Source organism: Lithobates pipiens, unplaced genomic scaffold (assembly GCF_037356315.1).
Source record: "Lithobates pipiens isolate NorthernLeopardFrog02 unplaced genomic scaffold, aLitPip1_a1.2 Scaffold_8, whole genome shotgun sequence".
Taxonomy (NCBI): domain Eukaryota; kingdom Metazoa; phylum Chordata; class Amphibia; order Anura; family Ranidae; genus Lithobates; species Lithobates pipiens.
This window is the reverse complement of record NW_027507903.1, coordinates 364,748,627-364,773,659: the sequence shown is the minus strand read 5'-3', so window position 1 is coordinate 364,773,659 and position 25,033 is coordinate 364,748,627. Positions and strand designations below refer to the sequence as shown.

Sequence of the window (25,033 nt, the reverse complement as noted above, 5' to 3'; positions counted from 1 at the left end):
AGCAGCCTCAGCTGTCCCCGATCTCTTTCTCCTCACTGGCTGAGACACAGCAGCAGGAGCCATTGGCTTTCACTGCTGTCAATCACAGCCAGTGGGTCATTGAGGAGAGAGCAGGGGGCAGGGCTAAGCCGCGGTTCTATGTGTCTTCTGAACGCATAGAGCAGGTCTCGGGAGCAAGCGTGCACCAGTAATGTGGTGTGGGTATACCTCTGCACTACCCCAAGTGTGGATCAATCAAGTATAATGTAGAAATAAATGAGCTAGTAATAGCTTATGAGTTGCTGCTCACACCTTTTGTTTTCCCACAAATAAAGCAATATATAAAGTGTTAGTGATGTCCCGTCCGGACCTGTACTGATTTGAAACAAAGTGTTTTTAACTATAAGAGCTGCTTTTTTAATAAACGACTAATGATTTTAAAGTACTACACTATGGACTATTATTTTCTTATACCCTAAACATATGGAGTGATCGTGGGAAATTGCATCTTAAAGGGACCACTACCTAGAACTATCTGGAGGATCCTGGAACCCCACACAGGTTGACAGATCAGATGTAATACCATTGTGAATACTACATGCAAAGAGGTGGCACAAGGAGGAGAAAGCGCACCGTTTGGTTTTATGCACTAAATCGGCACTTGAATGAACACCATTTGTGATGTATTGCCGCTGGAGCAAAGAACAGTATTACGGTATATTGCATAATATACAAGTTGGATTTACGCCGGTGAATGGACTTTACTCATTAACCATTGTTTATATGTATGATTTCATAATATTCTGGTTATCACAATATTCTTCACATCACTTGTGATACATGTTTATTTGCGTTTAATTAGTGATGTCACGCAGACTCTGTAGTGTAAATACAATAACACTTTACATAAAACATGCACCAGTGCGCCCATAGCATATGGCTTGCTATTGGGGGGCACTGGTCAAGGAACAAGAGCCAGGAGCACCAGCAGGGGACCCGAGAAGAGGAGGATCGGGGCTGCTCTGTGCATAACCATTGCACAGAGCAGGTAAGTATAACGTTTGTTATTTAAAAAAAACAAAAACACCTTTAAAGGAGTTGTAAAGGCAGAAGGTTTTTTTTTATCTTAATGCATTCTACGCATTAAGATAAAAGAAAGAAAAAACCTTTTGTGTATAGCAGCCTCTCCAGCACCCCCTAATTACTTACCTGAGACCCTTCTTTCTCCAGCCATGTCCATGATCTGTAACAGCTCTCTGTGTAAAATCATCCTCACACAGAGAGCTGTCACATATCTGCAGATTCCCCCTCCCCCCACACTGAGCTCGGCGGGGAGATCTGTCACAGGCACACGTGTCTCTGTTTACATTGCGATGGCTGTGATTGGACACAGCCATCAGGGAGGGCCATTCACAGCGCCCATATCCCGATCTCTGCTCAGCTGGATTCTGTGATTAGAATGATCACAGGATCGAGCCACAGCGCTCCTCGTTCTGAGGGACTTTCCTGAATGTCCACTCAGAATGAGGAAAGGACCACACGGCTGTTTATGTGCAGTGGCCAGGTGGGAAGTAGTTAATATCACTTTACAGGCCTGTTCATACTGCCCGACAGCTGCTGCAGTCTCAACTCATCTTTAATTTGAAGTGTACAAAGTGATATCATCCAGGTCACTGTACAACAGTATGGAGCGCCGAGCTGCAGTACAGCGACATGCGATCCCATTCAGTGCACAGTAATAAAATGCAGCATGTCTGAATTTTATCACAGCTCAGTGCAGCTCCAGTCAACAGCTGCCCTGATGTCATTTCCGCTACAGTATTTGTAGCTGCTGACTTTTTTTGTTTTATAAACTGGCTGAAGTGACTCTTTAAATTCATCTAGGAGGACTGCAAGTGTATAAGCAAAGCCACTGTTGTCAGTCAAGTCATGTATTTTAGTTGGTCCTTCATTTAAAATCACATGTAGTAAATCAGGCATGTCCAAAGTCCGGCCCGCGGGCCAATCGCGGCCCGCGTTCCGGTTTCGGACGGCCCGTCTGGTCATGTTCACATATCTATCTTTTGTGGCCCCCAACGAATCCCCGATCGCCGGGGGCCACAAAAGATAGATATGCTGGCTGCCATGGAGGGGGCAGGACGAGTGCCGTGGATACAGGACAGCGTCCTGTGTAAAAGGAAGTCCCGTCCTGTGCTGCCATTGGACAACCGTTTTGTCCATCACAGGAGGCGGGACTTTCAATTAAAGAGGCCGTCATAGAAACAGGAGTTTCTCCTGTATGTCTGTCGGTGCTTGTCCCGCCCCCCTCCCTGTCTCCTCCAACGCTGCAGAGGGACATGAATCAGGCTGCACTGATGGCAATGGTGAGTCTGCATTCATGGAAATGTGTGGGCTGCATTCATAGCAATATGGGGGCTGCATTCATAGCAATATGGGGGCTGCATTCATGGCAATATGGGGGCTGCATTCATGGCAATATGGGGGCTGCATTCATGGCAATGTGGGGGCTGCATTCCTGGCAATGTGGGGGCTGCATTCCTGGCAATGTGGGGGCTGCATTCATGGCAATGTGTGGGCTGCATTCATGGAAATGTGTGGGCTGCATTCATGGAAATGTGTGGGCTGCATTCATGGCAATGTGTGGGCTGCATTCATGGAAATGTGTGGGCTGCATTCATGGAAATATGTGGGCTGCATTCATGGCAATATGGGGGCTGCATTCATGGAAATGTGTGGGCTGCCTTCATGGCAATATGGGGGCTGCATTCATGGCAATGTGGGGGCTGCATTCATGGCAATATGGGGGCTGCATTCATGGCAATATGGGGGCTGCATTCATGGCAATATGGGGGCTGCATTCATGGCAATGTGTGGGCTGCATTCCTGGCAATGTGGGGGCTGCATTCCTGGCAATGTGGGGGCTGCATTCCTGGCAATGTGGGGGCTGCATTCCTGGCAATGTGGGGGCTGAATTCATGGCAATACGCTGGGGGCTGCAGATGGGCACTGACCCTTATTTTGCTTCACATGTCTTTATTTAAAATTTAAGATTTTTTATTTTTTTTCCTGAGACTTCCTTTTTAAAGTTAAGGTGTGTGGTATAAGCCGATTAAATACAGTATATCCAAATAACACACCCGAGCTCATCTGTTCACCACACACAGCACAAAGGCAAGAGAATTCTTGTTGGGCCGTGTATTAGTGCTCGGATGAACACACTTAGACTGAATTTTAATGGTTTAAAGAATGTCAAGCAAAATGGTCGGCCCTCGAGCATGTTCACTTCATCAAATCTGGCCCTCTTTGAAAAAAGTTTGGACACCCCTGTAGTAAATGAAGTCAGCTTGAAATTGTTATAATATGCAGTTTTGTGAATAAACACAGTCATTTTTTTAAAGGTAATTGGATTTCTAAATCTTATATTAGAGTTTTACCTGAAGGACTGAACTTCCAGTGGCTCCTTACAGCTTTGTCCTCGGAGGCGGCGTACATCCTTAGCGGCTGCTTTCATCATCTTCTCTGCTTGCATTTCATATTTCTGCTCTATTTTTTGTACCTAGGTAGTTATAAAAAAACATAACTGTTACTAAAGTATAAATGCTTATGTGACAAATTACTAATATGAAGATCAACACAGGTCTCCGCACATTTATTGCCAAAATAAGCTATATATGCCAGAATCAAGTGTGTTGTAAAGCGCTAACAAATGTGAACTGAAGCGCCTCAAGGCGCTGGAACTGAATCGCCTCAAGGCACTGTTAATATAAACTGCTCAAAAAAATTAAAGGTACACTTTGAAAACACATCAGATCTCAATGGGGAAAAATATCATGCTGGATATCCTATATTGATATAGAGTGGGTAATGTGTTAGTAACTAAAAGGATGTTACATTGTTTGATGGAAATGAGAATTAGAAACAAAACAAATACCCCCAGTATGTCTTAATATATTTTTTTAATACTTTTTTTTTATCTTTCATGTTTTGACTGTCATTCCGAGAGGGGGTTTCAGCACCTAAAAAGTCCCACTCTATTTGATGTTTTGTTTCTATTTTATAATCAGGTATGTGGTGCTGTCACCTTCAGCCATACTCTTTCCTTTTTCTCCTATACATTGAAATGAAAATTATCAACCTTCAATGACACCCCGGAAATCAAAGTGAAAAAATTATGCAGCAGGTTAGTCAATTTTGCTGAAATTTTGTTGCAGAAACTCAAAATGGTACTCAGCAGTTTGTACGGTACCCACGTGCTTGTATGCATGCCTGACAATGCAGGGCATGCTCCTAATGAGATGAAGGTTGGTGTCCTGGGGTATTTCCTCCCAGATCTGGACCAGAGCATCACTGAGCTCCTGAACAGACTGAGATGCAACCTGGTGGCATCAGATGGACCAGAGGTGTTATTTTGGATTTAGGTCACGCAAGCTTGGGGGCTGTTCAATGGTATCCTTCATCCTCCAGGAACTGTCTGCATACTTTTGCCACATGAGGCCGGGCATTGTTGTGCACCAGGAGGAACCCAGGACCCACTGTACCAATGTAGGGTCTAACAATGTGTCCAAGGATTTCATCTCGATACCTATTGCCAGTCAGGGTGCCATTGCCTAGCCTGTAGAGGTCTGTGCATCCCTCCACTGATATGCCTCTCCAGACCATCACTGACCCACCACCAAACTGGTCATGCTGAATGATGTTACAGGCAACATAACATTCTCCACAGCTTCTCCAGATCCTTTCACATCTGTGCTCAGGGTTAACCTGCTCTCATCTGTGAAAAGCACAGGGCACCAGTGGCAGACATGACAATTCTGGTGTTCAATGGCAAATGATAATTGAGCCCCATGTCCTCTAGTGGGCAGTAAGCTTTCTTGTATTTTTATCTGGTGATCCAACCAGCAAATTTGCAGTTTTTACAACTATTCTGCAAATATATCAGTTTACCGGGATTGCACAAACCATTTATTCACTGACAGGGGTGCCCTCAGTGGTCAGCTTTATTTATTCATATGACACCTTTATCCTAAAAAGGGAGAAAAAACTGTTTGCTGTAACTGCTTATAAAGTATTACATATACTGTAGTTTGTAGCTGTTAACATATTTAAATCTGTTAGTGTCTCTAACACTACCCCCCACCCCCCCTACCCCAGACTGACAATGCTGTCTGCTGTGCTCCCTCATCCAGAGTGTAGGCACTGTAATACAGGAGGTGTTCTACTGGCCAGACCATCAGGTGAAAACAGAGGGAAAAAGCCTAAAGAAAGAAAACATATGAAGCCATCACATCTAATGATTGGTAAACTGCGGTATATACAATTTTTTGCTTTTGGGCTTAAAACCACTTTAACGTTCCCAACAGTGCCAGTTGCTGTTATGGCAGACTGTTAGAACCTCAATGCACAAGAAATTAGAAGGGTTAATGTTACATACTTGCTTCTCCACTTGTCTGAACAGAAGCTTAAAGCTGTCATCATCTTTCATCCGCTGAGGCAGCTCATTTTCACCTTGACGTTTGGCTTGCTCTAACTGTTCTTTCAGCTCTCTTAGTACAGCAATTTCTTCAATAAGCTGATTATGCCACGTCCTTGAAGCCTGAAGATCTAATTCCAGGTCCAGAGATGTACGAATTACACGTTCTCTGCCAGACAGCTTCAAGGATGGCTGAAACAATAAAGATCATTTTAAATATCCCTTCAACATCTACAACACCTTGATTTGTTAATTCAAAGCTATATCTAGCCATGTCAAGAGGCAAAGTCTAATAGTTCCATAAGGCATAGAAATGGAAGTTATCCATTTCCCTGGGATCAGGATTCCCAATAAAGAGGATATGGACAGTAAAGAACAGGTAAAGCAGATTACTAACAGGGGAAAAAAAGCACATAATTCCAGTGGTAATATTGCCTTAATTACTCTGACAATTTTCTGGCCACCAGGTGTACTGTAAAGGAACGCGTGATACAAGCAAAAGCCTCCTATAAAGGCTAAAGGCTTTCACTCGGTCTGACTTGGAAAAATCATTTTAAAGTAATGAGAGCAAAATAAAGGATTCAAAATGAATAAATGGGCAAAGAGTGAGAAAAAAAAAATTGGTAGAATATAGAAAAGGATCTAACTCTCTAGTAAATGTTACTCTTGGATACATTACAGGATTTAAGATTTATATATGCATGTTGTCACCTTAGAGTATTTAAGCCAGGACTCTTTGTCTTTTGAATAAATGGTTAAAACCCTGGCCAATGTTCTGTTTTTTTTTTTCTGTCAATGGAACAGGTGTCTCCATTGATACATTTTCCTCTATTACTGTTTCAATGGCATCTACAAAATTTTGGATTTCCCATCACCTTCTGCCTGGTCACAAAAGTCACCAGGACAAAACAGAAAGGGCAAATTATCCCCAGCGGGAGCACAGACAGCTTTGAATACCTGGCAGGGCTTTTTTAAAAAAAGTATGGGTTTAGAAAAAAACAAAAACATACTTACCTAGATGGCTGCAGCACATTAATGTCCATTTCACGGACTCCTCTTGCTCAGCAGGGATTGATCTATTGATCCTCGATGAGCCAGCAGATGAAAGGTTCGTCTCTGCTCACTGTGCAGAGACGGACCCGTCAGAGTCCCACTCTCTCTATGGGGGATCAGATGAAAACCAACCGCCTGTCCATCCGTCTGAGAGGGTTTCCATCTGTCTGAATTTAGCAGAGAGGATCAGATGTCAGCAGACATGTCACTGCTGACATCAGTCGCTTCATAAAACTGCATAGAGCATCTGTTCAGGTCTGCCTAAAAAACTGACAGGCGGACCTAAACGATCCATATGTGTGAAAAGGGCCTTAGACCAAGAACACAGCAAACAAACATAGCTGATCACTTAGCTCTTGGTCTTCAGCCTGCAGTGTGAGATGGCAATCACCTACTCTCTGCTCCGCCCCTTCAGTGCTCAATGGAGTGCTGGGTGGTGCAGCGGGCCAGGAGCTCCTGGCTAAGGCTCTCAGTGGCTCGCTGAGCCAGCTGCCGGTCCACGCTTCTGGTCAGGTCCCCACCATACGGTCGTGACCTTTTCAGAGCCTTGACTGGGTCTGTGACATCAGCCGACAGGCTTTAGCCCACTGTCTGTTGAAACCGGGTCACAGGAGTGCAGAATGATCTGAACTCCTGTGGTCCATAGAGGAAGATTAGCCAAAAAGCCTTGGGCCATACTTCTCCTTTAACAACTCCATGGTCTGTCCACAACGTAAAAAATGTGGGGCTCTAGATACTGTACACTTGAATTCAGATAATATTCACAATGTGTATTAAAGGGGGATTATTCAGTGAGTATATTTTTGGTATTAATGTAATTTGCATTGAGGTTCATTTTGATGTTACTTTCACGTTTGTATACATTCTTGTTATACCATATTTTAATTACTCTATTAAATATTTAGAGTTTTATATTACCCATTAGGGATGAGCCGAACACCCCCCGGTTCGGTTCGCACCAGAACTTTCGAACGGACCCCACGTTCGTTACGAACGTTAGAACCCCATTGAAGTCTATGGGACTCGAACGTTCGAAATGGAAAGTGCTAATTTTAACGGCTAATATGCAAGATACTGTCCTAAAAAGGGTTTGGGGACCTGGCTCCTGCCCCAGGGGACATGGGTCAATGCCTAAAATGGCCGTTTTGGCGGGAGCACTGATTTTAATGACGATTAAATGAAAAAAAAAAAGTGAAATATTCCTTTAAATATGGTGCCTGGGGGGTGTCTGTAGTATGCCTGTGAAGTGCCACGTGTTTCCCGTGTTTAGAACAGTCCCTGCACAAAATTACATTAAACGGAAATAACACTATTTAAAACTGCTTGCGGTTTTAATGTTATATCTGGTTCCTGCAATATGGTTGAAAATCATTGAGAAAAATGGCATGGGTAGCCCTCCCTGCCCATTACCAGCCTATTTGGGTCTTGTACGCATATTAAGGGGAACCCCGTACCCATATTAAAAAAAAGGAAATGCGTGTGGCCCCCAGGCCCTATATACTCAGAACAGCAGTATACAGGCGGTGCAAACAAGACAGGGACTGTGTAGGTTTGTTGTGTTAAGTTGAATCTGTTTGTAATTTTCAACTGGTACATTTTTAAAGTGTAGCTCCAGTCAAAAAAACTATTTTTAAGCTTTTTGGAAAACATAGGGAAGGGTTATCACCCCTGTATAATTTGTTTTGTCGTCCATCTTTTTTCATCTCACTTGCTGTTGTCTCCTTCCGTTTGCAAGTAGGAGAGGTTTGTAAATTGGATGTTTGAAAGTAGGGGCCTACCCTATATGCTCTGCAGAAATGGCGGAACAAGGTGTTGGTTTTGCCACAACATTGTAAGCCCTCAAAGTGACTCTTGGTGGGCGCAGGAGCGCACTGCTGTGAACGATTATATCAAGAATTGTAATTACATGCCATTGTTGAACAGTGGTAGAAAAATTGACCTTTGGTGGTTGTGGTGCTGGTGCCACAACACTATAAGTCCTCACCGTTACTCTGGGTGGGCACAGGAAGGGGCCCTCCTGTGAAGTATTATATCAAGAATTGTAATTACATGTCCCTGTTAAACAGGGGCAGAAAAATTGGGCCTTAGGCACTGGTGCCATCACACTGCAACCTCTGCTATATACTCTAGTTTTATTGCAGGAATTAGCCCTGCTGCAAAGCATTGCATCAAAAATTGTAATTAAACGCCCCTGTTAAACAGGGGCAGAAAAATTGGGCTGCTGGCATCACCCAGAACCAAAAATGTTCTTCCAACATATCAGCGGAGGAGGAAGAGGATAGACAATCAACATAACAGGACAGTCACTCAGCATCAGCATAGGCAGTCTTGAAGGGATGTGGTATTTCAAAAAAAATTATTCGGTTACATCAGCTTCAGGTGCTTGGTAGCTGTGGGTGATCCAAGACTGATTCATCTTGATGAAGGTCAGTCGATCAACTGATTCGGTGGACAGGCGCACCCTGTGATCGGTAACAAAGCCACCAGCAGCACTGAAGGTGCGTTCCGAAAGAACGCTGGATGCAGGACAGGCCAGTAGCTCAATTGCATACTGTGCAAGCTCTGGCCAGTGATCCATCCTCAAGACCCAGTAAGCCAGAGGATTTTCAGTGGGAAAGGTGTCCAAGTCTGACCTTGCCCCTAGGTATTCCTGCACCATGTAAATTAGACGCTGGCGATGGGTGCTGGAACCAATCATACCTTGGGGCTGCGGACTAAAAAATTGTCTGAAAGCATCAGTCAGACGGCCACCTTCTCCACCGCTCCTTCTGACTGATGCCTCAGCAACACGTTGTCCAGGACCAGGAGTTTGTGACCTTCCAGTCTCTGGGAACGCGTTGCACAGAGCTTTCTGCAAGGCCTCCCGGAGATGTCTCATCCTCTGCTCCCTCTGCGATGGCAAGATAAGGTCGGCAACCTTACTCTTGTACCGTGGATCAAGGAGAGTGGCCAGCCAGTAATGGTCCCTCTCCTTGATCCGAAGAATACGAGGATCCTTCCGCAGGCTTTGCAGGATCAGGGAGGCCATGCAGCGTAGGTTAGCTGAGGCATTCGGTCCGGAGTCCTCTGGGTCACTAAGGACAACATGATCCGCAGCTACCTCCTCCCAGCCACGTACAAGTCCACGTGTTTCTTGGGACTGTAAATCATCCCTATAAGACTGCTGCTGCTGATGCTGAGTGCCAGCCTCCACCTCCATGCTGACACAATCATCCTCCTCCTCCTCTTCCTCCTCCTCACCCTCTTCCTGTGTGATGGGTGGCACAGCAGGAACACTGTCTGGATAAAGGGGGCCTTGAGAGGCAAGGAAGTCCTCCTCTTCCTGCCTCTGTTCTGCCTCAAGTGCCCTGTCCATTATTCCACGCAGCGTATGCTCCAAGAGGTGGACAAGAGGTACAGTGTCACTGATGCATGCACTGTCACTGCTCACCATCCTTGTGGCCTCCTCAAACGGTGACAGGACAGTGCATGCATCCCTGATCATGCCCCACTGGCGTGGTGAGAAAAAACCAAGCTCCCCTGACCCTGTCCTGGTGCCGTAGTCGCACAGGTACTCATTGATGGCCCTCTGCTGCGTGTGCAGCCGCTGCAGCATGGCCAATGTTGAATTCCATCTGGTGGGCATGTCACATATAAGGCGGTTCTTGGGCAGGTTCAACTCCTTTTGGAGCTCAGCCAGCCGAGCACAGGCATTAAATGATCGGCGGAAATGCACACATACTTTCCTGGCCTGCTTCAGGACATCATGTAAGCCGGGGTACCTGCCCAAGAACCGCTGCACCACCAGGTTAAGGACGTGAGCTACACAGGGCACATGGGTCAGTTGTCCCTGTCGGAGGGCGGAGAGGAGGTTGGTGCCATTGTCGCAAACCACCATTCCTGGCTTAAGCTGGCGTGGCGTCAACCACCTCTCGGCCTGCCCCTGCAGAGCTGACAAAACATCTGCCCCAGTGTGGCTCCTGTCCCCCAAACAAACCAGCGCAAGCACGGCATGGCATTGTTTTGCCTGCGTACTTGCGTAGCCCCTGGAACACCTACGGAGCACCGCTGGTTCTGAGGACAGAGCACTGGAAGAGGCCATGGAGGAAGAAGAAGAGGAGGGGGTGGAGGAGAGAGGTGTGCCACAACCAATAGTAGCATTTTGGAGGCGTGGTGGCGGAACAACCTCCAACACTACTGCACCTTGTCCTGCATCCTTCCCAGCAGCCAGAAGAGTGACCCAATGGGCCGTGAAAGACAGGCAACGTCCCTGTCCATGCCTGCTGGACCATGAGTCAGCGGTAATATGAACCTTAGCGCTGACCGCCCTGTCCAGCGAGGCAAGGACATTGCCTTCCACATGCCGGTAGAGAGCCGGAATCGCCTTCCATGAGAAAAAGTGGCGTTTGGGGACCTGCCACTGAGGAACCGCACATTGTACAAACTCACGGAAGGGGGCCGAGTCTACCAACTGAAAAGGCAGCAGTTGAAGTGCTAGCAATTTAGCCAAGCTAGCATTCAACCGCTGGGCATGTGGATGGCTGGGAGTAAACTTCTTCCGCCGGTCCAGCAGCTGGGGCAGGGACATTTGCCTGCTATAATCGGATGTGGATGTACCACTAGCAGAGTTCCCGGAAGCACTTGGCTGTGACACACCTAATTCTACACCTTCATTCCTCTCAGAGCAGGTTTCAGAGAGGACTGAAGGTCTAGTGGGGTTGGAGATGCCAGCTTTGTTCTTTGGTGTGGGTCTTTGAGGTACGCTTGCCAACGAGCTGCATGGCAGGTCAACATATGTCTGGTCAAGCATGTGGTGCCCAAGCGGCTGATGTTTTGGCCACGTGAGATACGCTTGAGACATATGTTGCAAATAGCAGCGGTGCGATCTGATGCACTCGTCTCAAAAAAGGCCCACACCAAAGAACTTTTAGAATAACGCGCAGAGAAAGCGCTCTGCGCAGGCGGAGCTCTGCGGTGTGATTCAGTCGGTGTGCTGCCCCTAAGCTGGCCCCCGGAGGGCATCCTGCCTCGTTGGACATGTGCCTCCTCCTCCTCCTCCTCCCTCCTTCCAGGCACCCACGTGGAGTCAGTGCCCTCATCATCCCCTCCCTCTTCATCGCTGTAGCAAACCTGGCAGTATGCTGCAGCTTGTGGAACATGACTGCCAGATTGCTGTCCTTCTTGAGCATCCCCTCTCTCTGCGCTCACGCTACTGCCTTCCTCTAGCTGAGTGTCATCATCAGAGCCCACCAAACACTGGGCATCCTCCTGGAGCATGTACCAAACACTGTGCTCAAAGAGTTCAGGAGACTCCTCAGGAGGACGTGGTGGGTCTAGGGAAGGAGTCACTGATGATGACATTGAGAGGAGGGAAGACGATGCGTTGGCAGCTGCTTTGCTACTACCCTGAGACTGAGTGAGAGAGGATGAGGAGGATGAAGAGGGCTTGGTCATCCACTCTACCAAGTCGTTGGCATGTTGCAGTTCAACATGTCCAGCTGCAGAAAAGAAGGACAAGCATGTCCCATGGCCACGTGCTGATGACAATGCACCGCGTCCACGACCAGCACTGTTGTCTCTAGACACAGAGCCTGCTTGCCCTCTTTTATCGGCTCGCGCCTGTCTGCCTCTCCTTGCTGGCCTTCCAGACATGGTAATGGCCTGAAGGGAGTTGGGTAAAACAGTAGTTGGGTAGTTTATATTGTGCTGGAGGCACACAACACCCACTAACTCCTGCAGATGCCTTTTTTATAGAACAGCAGAGATAAACGGGTATATACAGATGTATACTGTGCTGTGCTGGAAGCACACACAACTTCCAATAACTCCTGCAGATGGCAATTGGGCTCAAATAGAGAACAGCTATGTAGGTGGATTATAGCGGTATGTACTGGGTACAGAGCACGCAGACAGCACGCACTATCTCCTGACACTACTGACTTCAAGCATTATTATTAAAGATGGACCACTAGCTATATAGGTGAGGTGAATATCACGGTGTATACTGCGGTCAGGGCACGCAGACAATAACCAGAAAACAGCAGAGTTAAAGGGGTATATACAGATGTATACTGTGCTGTGCTGGAAGCACACACAACTTCCAATAACTCCTGCAGATGACAATTGGGCCCAAATAGAGAACAGCTATGTAGGTGGATTATAGCGGTATGTACTGGGTACAGAGCACGCAGACAGCACGCACTATCTCCTGACACTACTGACTGCAAGCTCTATTATTAAAGATGGACCACTAGCTATATAGGTGAGGTGAATATCACGGTGTATACTGCGGTCAGGGCACGCAGACAATAACCAGAAAACAGCAGAGTTAAAGGGGTATATACAGATGTATACTGTGCTGTGCTGGAAGCACACACAACTTCCAATAACTCCTGCAGATGACAATTGGGCCCAAATAGAGAACAGCTATGTAGGTGGATTATAGCGGTATGTACTGGGTACAGAGCACGCAGACAGCACGCACTATCTCCTAACACTACTGACTGCAAGCTCTATTATTAAAGCTAGATCACTAGCTATATAGGTGAGGTGAATATAGTGGTGTATACTGCGGTCAGGGCACAGACAATAACCACTACACAAGAGCAAGATAGGAAATCAGCCAAAAACGATTGGTGTGTAACTGTGTTGAAGGTACACAGAACACCCACTGCTTCAGATGCCAACACACTACACGAGGCCGCCTCAAAGGCGGCCTTATATAGTGTGGGGCGTGCACTACACAGCCTGAGCTATGATTGGCCACAGGCAGGATGCCTGTGGCCAATCATGGCTCTCCTCGCTGCTGGCGCTGCGATTGGCCAAGCATGCGGGGTCACAGTGCATGCTTGGCCAATCACGAGCCAGCAATGCACTGCGCCATCGCAGTGCATTGTGGGCCGTGCGCGCCACACGAATTTTGACGCGAACGGACCAAGAGTTCGGATTTCGCCGAACGGACGAACAGCCAATGTTTGAGTCGAACGTACGTCCCAATGCATTCTATGCATTAAGGTGAAAAAAACATCTGACAGTGCCGGCCCCCCCAGCCCCCTTGTTTTACTTACCTGACCCCTCGAATGTCCTGCACTTGTCCCCGACATCCTCTTCGCCGCTAAGCCTGGCCGTTGTTTGGCTGGAGTGGATAGACTGCAAGCAGCGCAGCCATTGGCTCGCGCTGCTGTCTATCACATCCAATGACACAGCGCTGGGGGGCGGGGCCGAGTGATACAGTGAGCAGCTATAGCCGCGACTGTATCACGGGAGCGTGCCTGCAAGTGCTTCTGACCATGCGAGGGAGCTCGCATGAACATGAGAAGTACTTGAGGGGGGAAGCAGAGACAGCCGCAGAGGGACCCCAGAAGACCAGGTTCGGGGCCACTCTGTGCAATATGAGCTGCACAGTGGAGGTAAGTATAACATGTTTGTTATTTAAAAAAAAAATTAAAAATTCTCTTTACAACCCCTTTACGGAGCAATGTGTGTATTACTGCAAACACCCAGCCTCTCTAATTAGCAATTGTAAACCCAATTGCTAAAAACCCATATAATCATGTTAATGCCATTATAAAACTTGTTACATGTTAATGTAGATTCATAAATAGTTTTCAATCAATTTAAATCTGCATTTTTATTAAAATAATACCCAATGATCCTGCCGTCAAGGTCCTTTGTTCAGGCTCTTCCTGTTAAAGGGTGACAGTCCCCAGTTGTGCTCCTGCTTTGTCACCCTGCCACATAGGCTTCAAATGGAGAATACAAGAGAGTGTTTTCAACACATATTAAATGGACATTGTCCACTGCTGGTACCATCAGGAAACCCACCCTGAGAAATGCCAGGTGTGTAATGCTAGTGTGCATGTAGAAAGGAAGCGGCTGCCAAAAGGCAATAGAATATTAGCACTGAAATTGCAACACAGGACATTGCCCATTCAGCAAGCCAGCAGGTGAATCTCTAGTTTGCAACATAACATTGTATACTTTCTTACAGAACTCAGACATCATAATAGCAACTTGCCCCTTATTAGACATCTGGTCCTCAGGTTTCAGTCAGCCAAAGGAGCTGCTCTGCTGTATCTTAACCCAAAGTAGTCTTGGTATCCTTGGTCATGTATTAAATATTTAACTAAATATATATAACTAAAAATAAAGGTACATCATGCTAATCAATATACTGCAATGTCAATGATCACAAGTCTGCCGATCTTTAACAAAGATCTATCTGCAGCTCAAAGCGATATCTGGCACCACAAAGACACCACCAAATTAGCTTAGGGTACTTAGCTGGTCCATGTGTAAATCATTTTGAATAGCCATGACAATTACCGATTTGGTTCACAGTTTATTGTTTTGGGATTGTATTCTATCTCCACCTCTGGTTTATATCTGATGTACGGTACTTTTCGGGCCGACCATCGGGAGTAGCATTAGTTTATAAACAGACATAACCTGGCCATACATGGCTTGAATTTCAGCTGATTCCTGAAAAATTGGAGAAGCCCATGGACATGCGGTTACTTACTAAAATATATTTCTATATGTCTTTAGAGGCTCCCAGTGGCAAATTCCCCACCTTTTTTCCAGGTTTTCACAGATTTTAGGTTTTTAATAGGGATATTCTTTAAAACATCATATTGATTTGACAGATTAAGGCAGTTTCATGGAAAACGTTTGAGAAGCGGCTGAACAGTGACTGCATTGTTGCTGAATACAACAGCCAGTAGTGCAGATTCCTCCATCCATACTGTTTAGTATTAATGGGGCTGGGGTATGGCCAATGGTACATTTTGCATTCAGAGTTGTGAAACTGCTCAAAACTTGAAAGATTGCTGTGAATATAATGGATACCGAGTGGCACAGTGTGAATTATATTTTCTGGACTGTGTTGACTAAGAGGCGGTGGACTGTGCCTTCGCCACATGTTGCTGCTTTATACAAATGGCATTAGACTTTGTTCTTTATCAAAGAAGCGCATTAGTTATAAGAAATGTACATACCCTTTTAACTCTCACACTGCGTCTTTCCATTGCATTCCTCACAAAAGGTGGCTTCTTGGAAAGAGTTGAGCTATCACTGTCACTTCGATTCAGCTAAAAGGAAACAATGCAACAAGGTAGAAATAAAGTCAAAAAATGTTACTATGAGAAATTTTAAAGCTACAGTATATCACCATGGACATGCTGTTGCCCACTAAATTATACTCCTATACGTCTTTACCCAAAATAGACATTTCAGTTAGGGACTCCCAGTAGCACATTTCCCACCTTTTCTCCAAGTTCTGCTTTCACCCATTTGAGGTTCTTTAATATCACTTTTTTTAAGGAGACTCTTCAAAACAATATATTGAATTGACATATTAAGGCAGTTTCTTGGAAAGCAGTCATACTACACTGCTCAATGATAGAAGGTTGTTGGTACTGTAGATCAAGGTGGGCTTGAGATCAAAAGCCAAATAATTTATGCAAGGGCTGGTGTTGATGGCTGCTTTAGAGCAGAGGTGAATCTAGTGAAAATGGCACCTATGGCAAGCACTGAAACTGCACCCCGTCAAAACATTTGAAACCTATCCTTCAGATAACCTTAACAAAAAAGGCACTGATGAGCTGCACTGATAGGCACCAGTAGGTGACACTGGCACTGACAGGTGGCACTGATAGGTGATACTGGTACTGATGAGCTGAACTAATGAGCACTGGTAGTGATAGGCCTAGGAGGCACTGACAGCCCCCGTCCACCCTCCCTCCCAAACAGTTAACCCATTTCAGCCAGTATACGGAGCTACACTTATCTACCCGACTTCCCTAGCCCCATGCAGATGCAGAGCTTACTTGTTCTTGTACTTTTATGGCACTTCCTCCTCCTTGCCTGCAGTGGCGCTGCCCACACTCCTTTCCCACCAGTCTCTCGGGCTGGCCTCTGGATGACATCAAGCCACCTGGGACGTCAAGGGAGGAGCGTGCTCAGCTTCAGCGCACTAGTCCAGAGGCTATGAAGCACAGCGTTCTCTGCAAGGCAATGTATATAGCCGCCACCAAGATGGGCCGGCTCACTGTCTTGGGCCTATAATTCGGCTGTCTGGTGAGGCTGCAAGGCAATGTAGTGGATGGCAGCCGGTCGGTAATTGTGTGTAGAATCTCTGTATTGGCCCGATAATATGGTAGGGGCCTGAAGCTACAGCTCCAATAGACCCTTTGTTAATCCAGCCCTGGTAAGTCAGGGCATATTGCTGCCCAGCCACTCACAAGCGCCCCCTTCATATGGCGCCCATGGCATTTGCCATATGTGCCATACCCTGAATACGCCACTGCTTTAGAGGCCCTCTGAGCCGAGTATGTCTGCATTAGATTTCACTTATCAGTTCTGCCAAGTGAATTTCAAAATGTCTCAAGAAACAGTCCTACTGACATGCTTTGTACTGCACTCAGCAAAACAGAGAAAGACACAGAGGGACTGCTGCTCCTAGGTTTCAATGAAAACTAAGAGCAATTGGTGGATAGGGCATTTTGGCTGCACTGAACTTTACAATCATTTAGAGCTGCGGTCTCCAAACTGTGGCCCTTTGCTTGCCTTTAGCCAGCCCTTGGGGCACTTTTCCATCCACTGACACCAACAGTGGGGCATAATTCCTGTCGCTGACACCAACTATGGGGCACTATTCCTTCCAATAACACCATTACAAGGGCACAATTCTTCCCACTGACACCAATGATGGGACACAACTCCTTCCATTATAATAAAAAAAAAAAAAAAAAGGTATTTAGATAAAGGTTTTGTCTTGCAGTTCTTATTCAAACGGAATGGGTTGTTGTACAAGGTGAGGGTTCACATATGCTTTAACAATCTAACTTCTTACTCGACAAATGTATTCATTCTGAGGTCCAGGAGAAAAGGTTTTGGAGCGGATTATGTTACTGCCTCTGATAAATTGTGCTTGCACAGTATTTGATGCTTTTTTTTCTTTTGGCCGTACAACAGTGGTTGACTGAAGAATCCCTTCAGTATTTGTCTCCTTGTCCACCTACAAGAGAAAAGTATTGTAAGAATTAAGTACATTACACAGAAACTGAGGCAGAACCACTAGATATATTTTGGACCTATATAACATAACTGGACTACAGAAAAGCCATTCCAGATTGATAATGTATGAGCAAAGAATCTCTCCCACCATGTCCATGATTTCAATGGAACTCTAGCCAAACCGTCACTTGTTAGTTTTTAAAGTATTTTTAATGATAGTTCATCAGGTTTCCATTTTTTTTTTTTATTGTAGCACTAACCCCCGAAAGAGCTGCTGGTTATTTTTGGGCTTACAGTTACCTTCTGTTCTCCTTGTGGCACGTCTAGGGGATGTCCCGTAGTAAATAGCCCAGTAACTTGAGACTGACAACAGATCCACTTGAATGGATTTTATTTGCAAAACTCAGTCAATTGAACAGTCTTTCAACTTGGGATGAAAGGGTTGGTAAAGGAAGTTCAGGTACCCTTAGGCTGCATTCACACCTGAGCGTAGCTTTTTCAAGCGTTTTTTTTGCGGCGTTTTTTACCGCGATTCGCGGCGTTTTTTACCGCGATTGCGGCGTTTTTTACCGCGATTCGCAGCGTTTTTTGACGCGTTTTGTCGCAAATTTGTGCAGGGCAAAAGGTCACCAATGTTCAGCATTGCAGATACAGCGTCAAAACGCCCATAGAAACGCTCGTTGTCGCGCTAAACGCTCGAATCGAGCGTTTCCATTAGTTTCTATGGGAATGAAAACGCCCAAATCAGCCCGATTCGCGGGTCCGGAACTTGTTTGAGCTTCAGGCGTAGGGCTTCAGGCGTAGGGCTCCAGCGTTTTGTAGCTTCAGGCGTAGGGCTACAAAACGCTCAGGTGTGAATGGGGTCTTAGTGTCAAAGTCGAAAATGTTGAAGAACTTGCTTACTTTGACTGCATCCAGAGAATAGCCATGCGCAGCTGGATGGTCACTCAGGTTGGACAGTCCCTCTCTCACAAGGCCTAGCAGCCAACAAGGTGCTTACTCAGGAACAAGTCTCTGCCACAGACGTTGTTGTATAACATGTAGGGAAACTAAACTTGAAACACTCGTAGGATACCTGGATCTTTCAGCCTGCTTGGCGATATCCACAAAACCGGATTCTCTCGGGTTACTTCAGCCCTTCCAGGCTCTTGTTAAGAAAACCAACCCGTACTTGGTGTTCTTCTAAAGAGTCCTTCCCTGGAATGCTTGAAGTACACTGGGTCTCTCCTGAACCAGAGACGGCACCCAAACACCTCAGAATCCTCCTTTAGTCTCCTTGCCTCGAGCTAGCCAGTCCCGAGACATTAAAGTCGGGTGGATCCACACCCCAGGCCATAGCCTTCCTGGGGGCTGGTCAGGAGGACCAGGACCATGAAGTCAGCACATCATACTGGACCGGAACCCCCGAACCACGTGACGTGCGCATCTTAAATACTCTCTCCCAGAGGGCACAGCGAGAGGGCCACTCCCACTGGCCTGGCTCCGAAAGAGAGTAACTTAAGCACCTAACCAGACCATAGTTCCACTCCTGCCACAAGAGACAGTGCCCCCTGTGGCCAGGCTGAACATCTCACAGTCCAGTCAGCGATGCAGAGGTCCAATTTAGACAAATAAACCCAAACCAAACTGCAGTTTAGGCAAAGTTTAACTTTGAAAAACGCATAGCGCATGCTCTTCAGGAGACACCGCTACATAATGATAGTTCATCTGGTTTCCATTTTAAAAAAAAATAACAACTGCACTTCAGATTGTGTATAATGAGTAATGCTGTGCTGTTGTTGAGCTGAAATGTAACCAAAGTGTCACAAAATAATGCAAATATTAATGATAGAAGCAATAATAAGGGTGTGCAGAAGGTATCACTGAACTTAGGAATGAGCTTAGTGCGCGTGAATGATATACTGTGTCCCATCTTGCTCTTGCATCTGTGAGTCTTTTGGTGTTGGTATTTATTCAATACATATTTTTATTACATACTACACTATCTGGGCATTCCCCTTCTTCCCTCTGCATCTCCCTCCCCCTCCCGGGTGAGAGAGATATTACATTATAGAGGAATCACCATCCACCACCCAGCATTGATTCTTGCGACAACGAGAGGAGGAACCCTAAAGGAAATCGATATCTTTATAAACCATCAGTTATCAATGTTGGTTTCACCATGCTGTTGTTACCTTACAGCAATAAGGTGATCGGCCACGTCATACAGAGGTGTCATTGCATTGAATGACGAGACACCTAATTATGTTGATCAGTTTGCACGGCTAGGGCTGTAGCACTATACTTCCCTGTTTGACACCTTATTCCTAAGAAGATTTATCCAGAGACTATATTACTTGTCACATTTCCACTTCACTATTCAGTGTCATGTCGATCATTTTTTGAGCACCGATTGATTAATCACCCACTTTTGTTTTATATGTAATTTGGTTTGTTGTGAATATCATTCATTATTCACCTTATTGTAAGAAATTTGTTAAAGATTTTTTATTTGCAAGTTTGGTTCGCACTGCCACCTTGTGCATATCCTTATTATTGCTTCTATCATTATTTGCATTATTTTGTGACACATTGGTTACATTTCAGCTCAACAACTGCGCAGCATCACTCATTATACACATACACTTATTGGTCACTGGTTCACCCATCAGTGTTTCCAGCAGTTGTTGTATACATAGGTTTTTTCCACTTCCAGTGATAGCGCGGGAGTATATCTTTACAAGTTTTGCACTTCAGATTGACCCCTTTAGCACATAGCCACTGTGTTTATTTTTTATTGCCTTGTAAATACAGAATAAAATGCATTGTAAAGTACTTTAACACCTTTGCACCTAAGGGTAAAAAAATCGAAACGCCCAAGCCCAATTTTACATTTTTGTCCTGCATTATTAAAACCACACACATCATCACAACTACTGTGTGTATCCAGGTGAATTATACCATTTTTTTTTTCAGGAATTAGACGGTAAATGTAATAGATATCTCCCGATTTTGTTTTATTATCAAAAGAAAAACCGGCCCAAAATAGTAAATAAAATATATATATATTTTTTGTACCTGTATATTTCTTACTACCATAACCTACCACCAAAGAACAAACCAAAATAAATTGTCTTGCTCTTGACGATCACAGCGATACCACATATGTGCATGTTAGTTGTTAGTACAGCCCAGAAACAATAGCGCGCATTTTGTTTTTTCAAAATCCTACAGTGCCTTGAAAAAGTATTCACACTCCTTGAAATTTTCCACATTTTGTCATGTTACATCCAAAAACTAATTGTGAAGTGGAAGGAAAATGATAAATGGTTTTCACATATTTATTGGTAACATTTTTTGAAAAGTGTGGCATCTAGTATGACATTTTTGCCCATTCTTTTTTGCAACATATGTCAAGCTCTGTCAGATTGGATAGAGAAAATCTGTGAACCACAATTTTCAAGTCTTGCCACAAATTCTCAATTGGATTTAAGGCTGAACTTTGATTGGGCCATTCTAAGCCCTTGTACACACGGTCGGAGATTCCGACGGAATGTGTCCTATCAGACCGTTTTGTCGGATATTCCGACTGTGTGTGGTCTCCATCGGACTGTTTCCATCGGAATATCCGACGGACCAACTTTTCCAACTTGCCAGTAACATTTTCCGACAAAATGCTCCGATTGGACATACTCCGATCATGTGTAGCCTAGTCCGACGGACAAAGTGCCACGCATGCTCAGATCAAATTCCTAGACCAAAGCTATTGACTACTAGCCTGAACGTAGTCCCGTCGTAACAAAATAACGTCATCACGTTATGTACAATTGGATTTTCCGACAACTTTCTCCGCCCGTGTGTATGCAACAGTTTTGGACAAAATCCAACGGATTTGGTTGTCAGAATGTCTGACCGTGTGTACAAGGGCTAACACACGAATATGCTTTGATCTAAACCATTCCGTTGTAGCTCTGGCTGTATGTTTAGGGTCATTGCTGTCCTACTGGAAGGTGAACCTCCGCCTCAGTCTCAAGTCTTTTGCAGACACTGGTGTGTTCAGGGTGATGTGCAGTGTTGGTTTTCTGCCACACAGAGTGTTTTGCTTTTAGGCCAAAAAGTTCAATTTTGGTCTCATCTGGCCAGAGCACCTTCTTCCATATGTTTGCTGCGTCCCCCACCTGGCTTCTCGCAAAATGCAAAAGGGACTTCTTATGGCTTTCTTTCAACAATGGCTTTCTTCTTGCCACTCTTCCATAAAGGCCAGATTTGTGGAGTGCACGACTAATAGTTGTCCTGTGGACAGATTCTCCCACCCGAGTTGTGGATCTCTGCAGCTCCTCCAGAGTTACCATGGGTCTCTTGGCTGCTTCTCTGAATAATGCTCTCCTTGCCTGGCCTGTCAGTTTAGGTGAACGCAATGTCTTGGTAGGTTTGTAGTTGCGCCATACCTTCTTCATTTTTGGATGATGGATTGAACATTGTTCCGTTAGATGTTCAAAGCTTGGGAATTTTTTTTTTATAACTTAACCCGCTTTAAACTTTTCCACAACTTTATCCTTGACCTGTGTGGTGTGTGCCTCGGCCTTCATGATGCGGTTTGTTCACAACGGCTCTCTAACAAACCTCTGAGGGCTTGACAGAACAGCTATATTTATACCGAGATTAAATTAAACACATGGAGACTCTATTTACTAATTAGGTGACTTCTGAGGGCAATTGGCAGATTTTAGTTAGGGGTATCAGAGTAAAGAAGGCTGAATACAACTGCACGCCACACTTTTCAGATATTAATTTGCAAAAAAACATTTATCATTTTCCTTCCATTTTACAATTATGTGCCACTTTGTGTTGGTCTATCACATAAAATCCCAATAAAATACATTTCTGTTTTTGGTTGTAACATGGCAAAATGTGGGTGGAAAAAAGGGGGTGTGAATATTTTTTCAAGGCACTGTACCCAAAACACTAACACTGATACCAACTGACACTAATACTAATTAAAAAAACTCCTGTCCAAAATATACCGACCCTGATGTTTGACGTTGACCTTTGACCCTGACAGACCCAAACACTAACTCTGGCACTGACCTACATCAAACCGTGATCTAGATTTTATTTTATGAATTTTTTTAAAATTTAATAAAAAAAAAAAAAAAACGTAATTTTATTTTTTTTCTATCTCTGCAAGGGCGAGAATGATGCAACGTATCTCTTTCAGCCATTCATAGAGATATAAAAACCGGGGGCGGGCTTCACGGTGACTGATCACAGCGATCGTTAGAATATTGGCTTTCGGTGAGACCATGGTTTCTGTGCTGGGGGCACGCTCCCAGCACAAAAGATATGCAAATATGCAGCCCCATAGAAAAAAGACCAGTGCAGTGGGGCCGCATATTTACCTATGGTTGGCACAAGGGTGTTAAAATTATAATACATAGCATATAGACAATTTTTAAAAGTATAATTTTTATATTTAATTGTTAAATTTTACAATGCTTTTAAAATCCTAAAGTTAGTTTATACAGTAAGTACAAGTCCTTTTGTAATATTAAGTTACATTTGCACATGGCAAACCATTGTGAATAAGGCCCCTTTCACACGGCAAGCCTGCTCGGATCCGTCTGTTCGTTTTTTAGGTGGATCTGAGCTTGCCATGCATTGACTCCTATGGGCAGGCAGATGTCAGCGGAGGTGTGTCAACTGACACCCGTCTGTCACCCGATCCGCTCAAGACAGACGTATGGCGATAAGTTCACCATCCATCTTGGCAGATCGGATCGACTGAGATCTGATAAAAATGGACATGCTGTCAGTTTGTGTTTGATCTCGCCATATGAATCAGTGGCTATCTGACAGGCCCCTCCCTGCTCAGTGAGCAGAGACAGACCTGTCATCCGCCAGCTCAGCAGAGATCAATGGAGAGATCTCCTGCTGAGCTGGCGGACTCCGCTGAGTGGATCCGCTCCGTGTGAATGAGGCCTAGGAATTTCAGTATCAATCAATTCTGCAACATTCATCTAAAACATTTTTAGAATAGATGACATGTTTTATCCTTTGAGAGAAATAACCCAATAAAGTCATTCATGTAGAAAAATGACCAGACTGACACAGAAGATAGAACATTCCTCAAATGTGATTAAAGTGTATGCATAGCCAAAACTTTATTTTTTCTTTTTGATAGAGTAGGGTATGGTAGCCCCCATCAGACAATGTTTTTTGGTCTGTGACCTGCTGGTGAGATTTCTCTTTTCTTCCTGTCTTGGAAGCATACCAGGAAGCTAGAAGAGATCTCTAAACTGCAGGGAATGTCCCCTCATTTCTTGCACGTATGGCAACTCTAAAATCTGAGATTTCCACCTACTTGTTGACAATGATCCCTAGAATAAATAGAAGGTGAATCTCCCCTGAGGGGATACAGACTGCAGTAAAACTTAGCAGAGAACCCAACTCTTCCTTGCTCTAGACTAAACTAAGACAAAAAGTTTTGCCTTTACACACACTATGACAGCTCACAAATGTTTGAACGTTTGTCAATACCTAGGATGCTCTGTTTACCTGCTACATTGTAAGAAATGTAACATGATATAAATGAAGCCACACCACTGTTTTACCAGAACAAGTGAGAATGAGAACTTCTCTGTTGCTTCACTCCTAAAGGCAGACTCCCTACTTTACCATATATTGTGCAGAAAAAATGATTTACCAGTGATGTACGAAGTACTGGCCAGGCCCAGAGAATTCTGTTTGATATTACTGACAATACTTGTTACATTGCATATGTGTTTACCTTGTTGCCAGCACATTCTATGCTCAGCTGTTCAGAGTTATCAGGGTCTTCTGTGTCACTCTGTTCATTCTCATCACATTCATTATCTTCTTCATTATCCGTAGTAGGTTCTTCATCTTGCACAACATCCTGTTCTTCAAGCCTGCAACATGCCCCATGTAATTAGTGGTGGTAGTTATAAAGAGAAATTTACTTGTTATCCAGCAACGATTTCAAATGCATATTAAACAAATATGGTAATGGTGTTATTTAGGAGAAAACCACACATTCAAGCAAGTATTTTTGCATTAAAAAAATGAAAATGTTAGATAGGGAATCTAGAAGCATTTAACTTGTGCTGCAGTGTTTGACAGGCGGCACTGGTTATAGCATCATCCAATGCTTCCTGGTCCATAGACGTATCCACAGTCATGGAATGTGGGGCAGGGGAGAAACCACTAAGAACAGAACCAAGAAAAGGACCTGGAGAAACGTTGTCAAAAGGCTGCAGATCTGAAGAACAATCTAACTCCAGGTGATCTGGTCCTATAAAGGGCTCTGGACTTACACTATATCCCCAACAGGGGGTACCTGCAGTGGGACTCAGTGTGTGCTGTCTTCTGACAATCCAGGGGACCACAGGGTCTTTTAGGAATGGTGTCTACCTAAATGCCTCTCTCCTACCAGTGAGGATATTACCAGTTGATGAGAGTCAGATAAATATGTCAGGTCTAAGGCAGACCATGCAGTTGATTGCAGCACTCTCAGCATTATTCAACGTAGGGCTGGGT

General features: G+C 44.8%; 1 protein-coding gene across 2 annotated transcripts in view; it reads right to left on the bottom strand.

Annotated features, from left to right (window-relative positions):
- WWC1 (WW and C2 domain containing 1) overlaps positions 1-25,033 on the bottom strand; it is a 231,890-nt gene that overhangs the window by 744 nt on the left and 206,113 nt on the right. For both annotated transcript variants that reach the window (XM_077473485.1, XM_077473484.1), the window contains exons 18-22: positions 24,264-24,405; positions 17,334-17,498; positions 15,478-15,570; positions 5,411-5,641; positions 3,414-3,535 (exon numbers count right to left, since the gene is read on the bottom strand). In XM_077473485.1, coding sequence (XP_077329611.1) covers positions 3,414-3,535; positions 5,411-5,641; positions 15,478-15,570; positions 17,334-17,498; positions 24,264-24,405 — 753 coding nt within the window. The remainder of the gene's footprint in view (positions 1-3,413; positions 3,536-5,410; positions 5,642-15,477; positions 15,571-17,333; positions 17,499-24,263; positions 24,406-25,033) is intronic.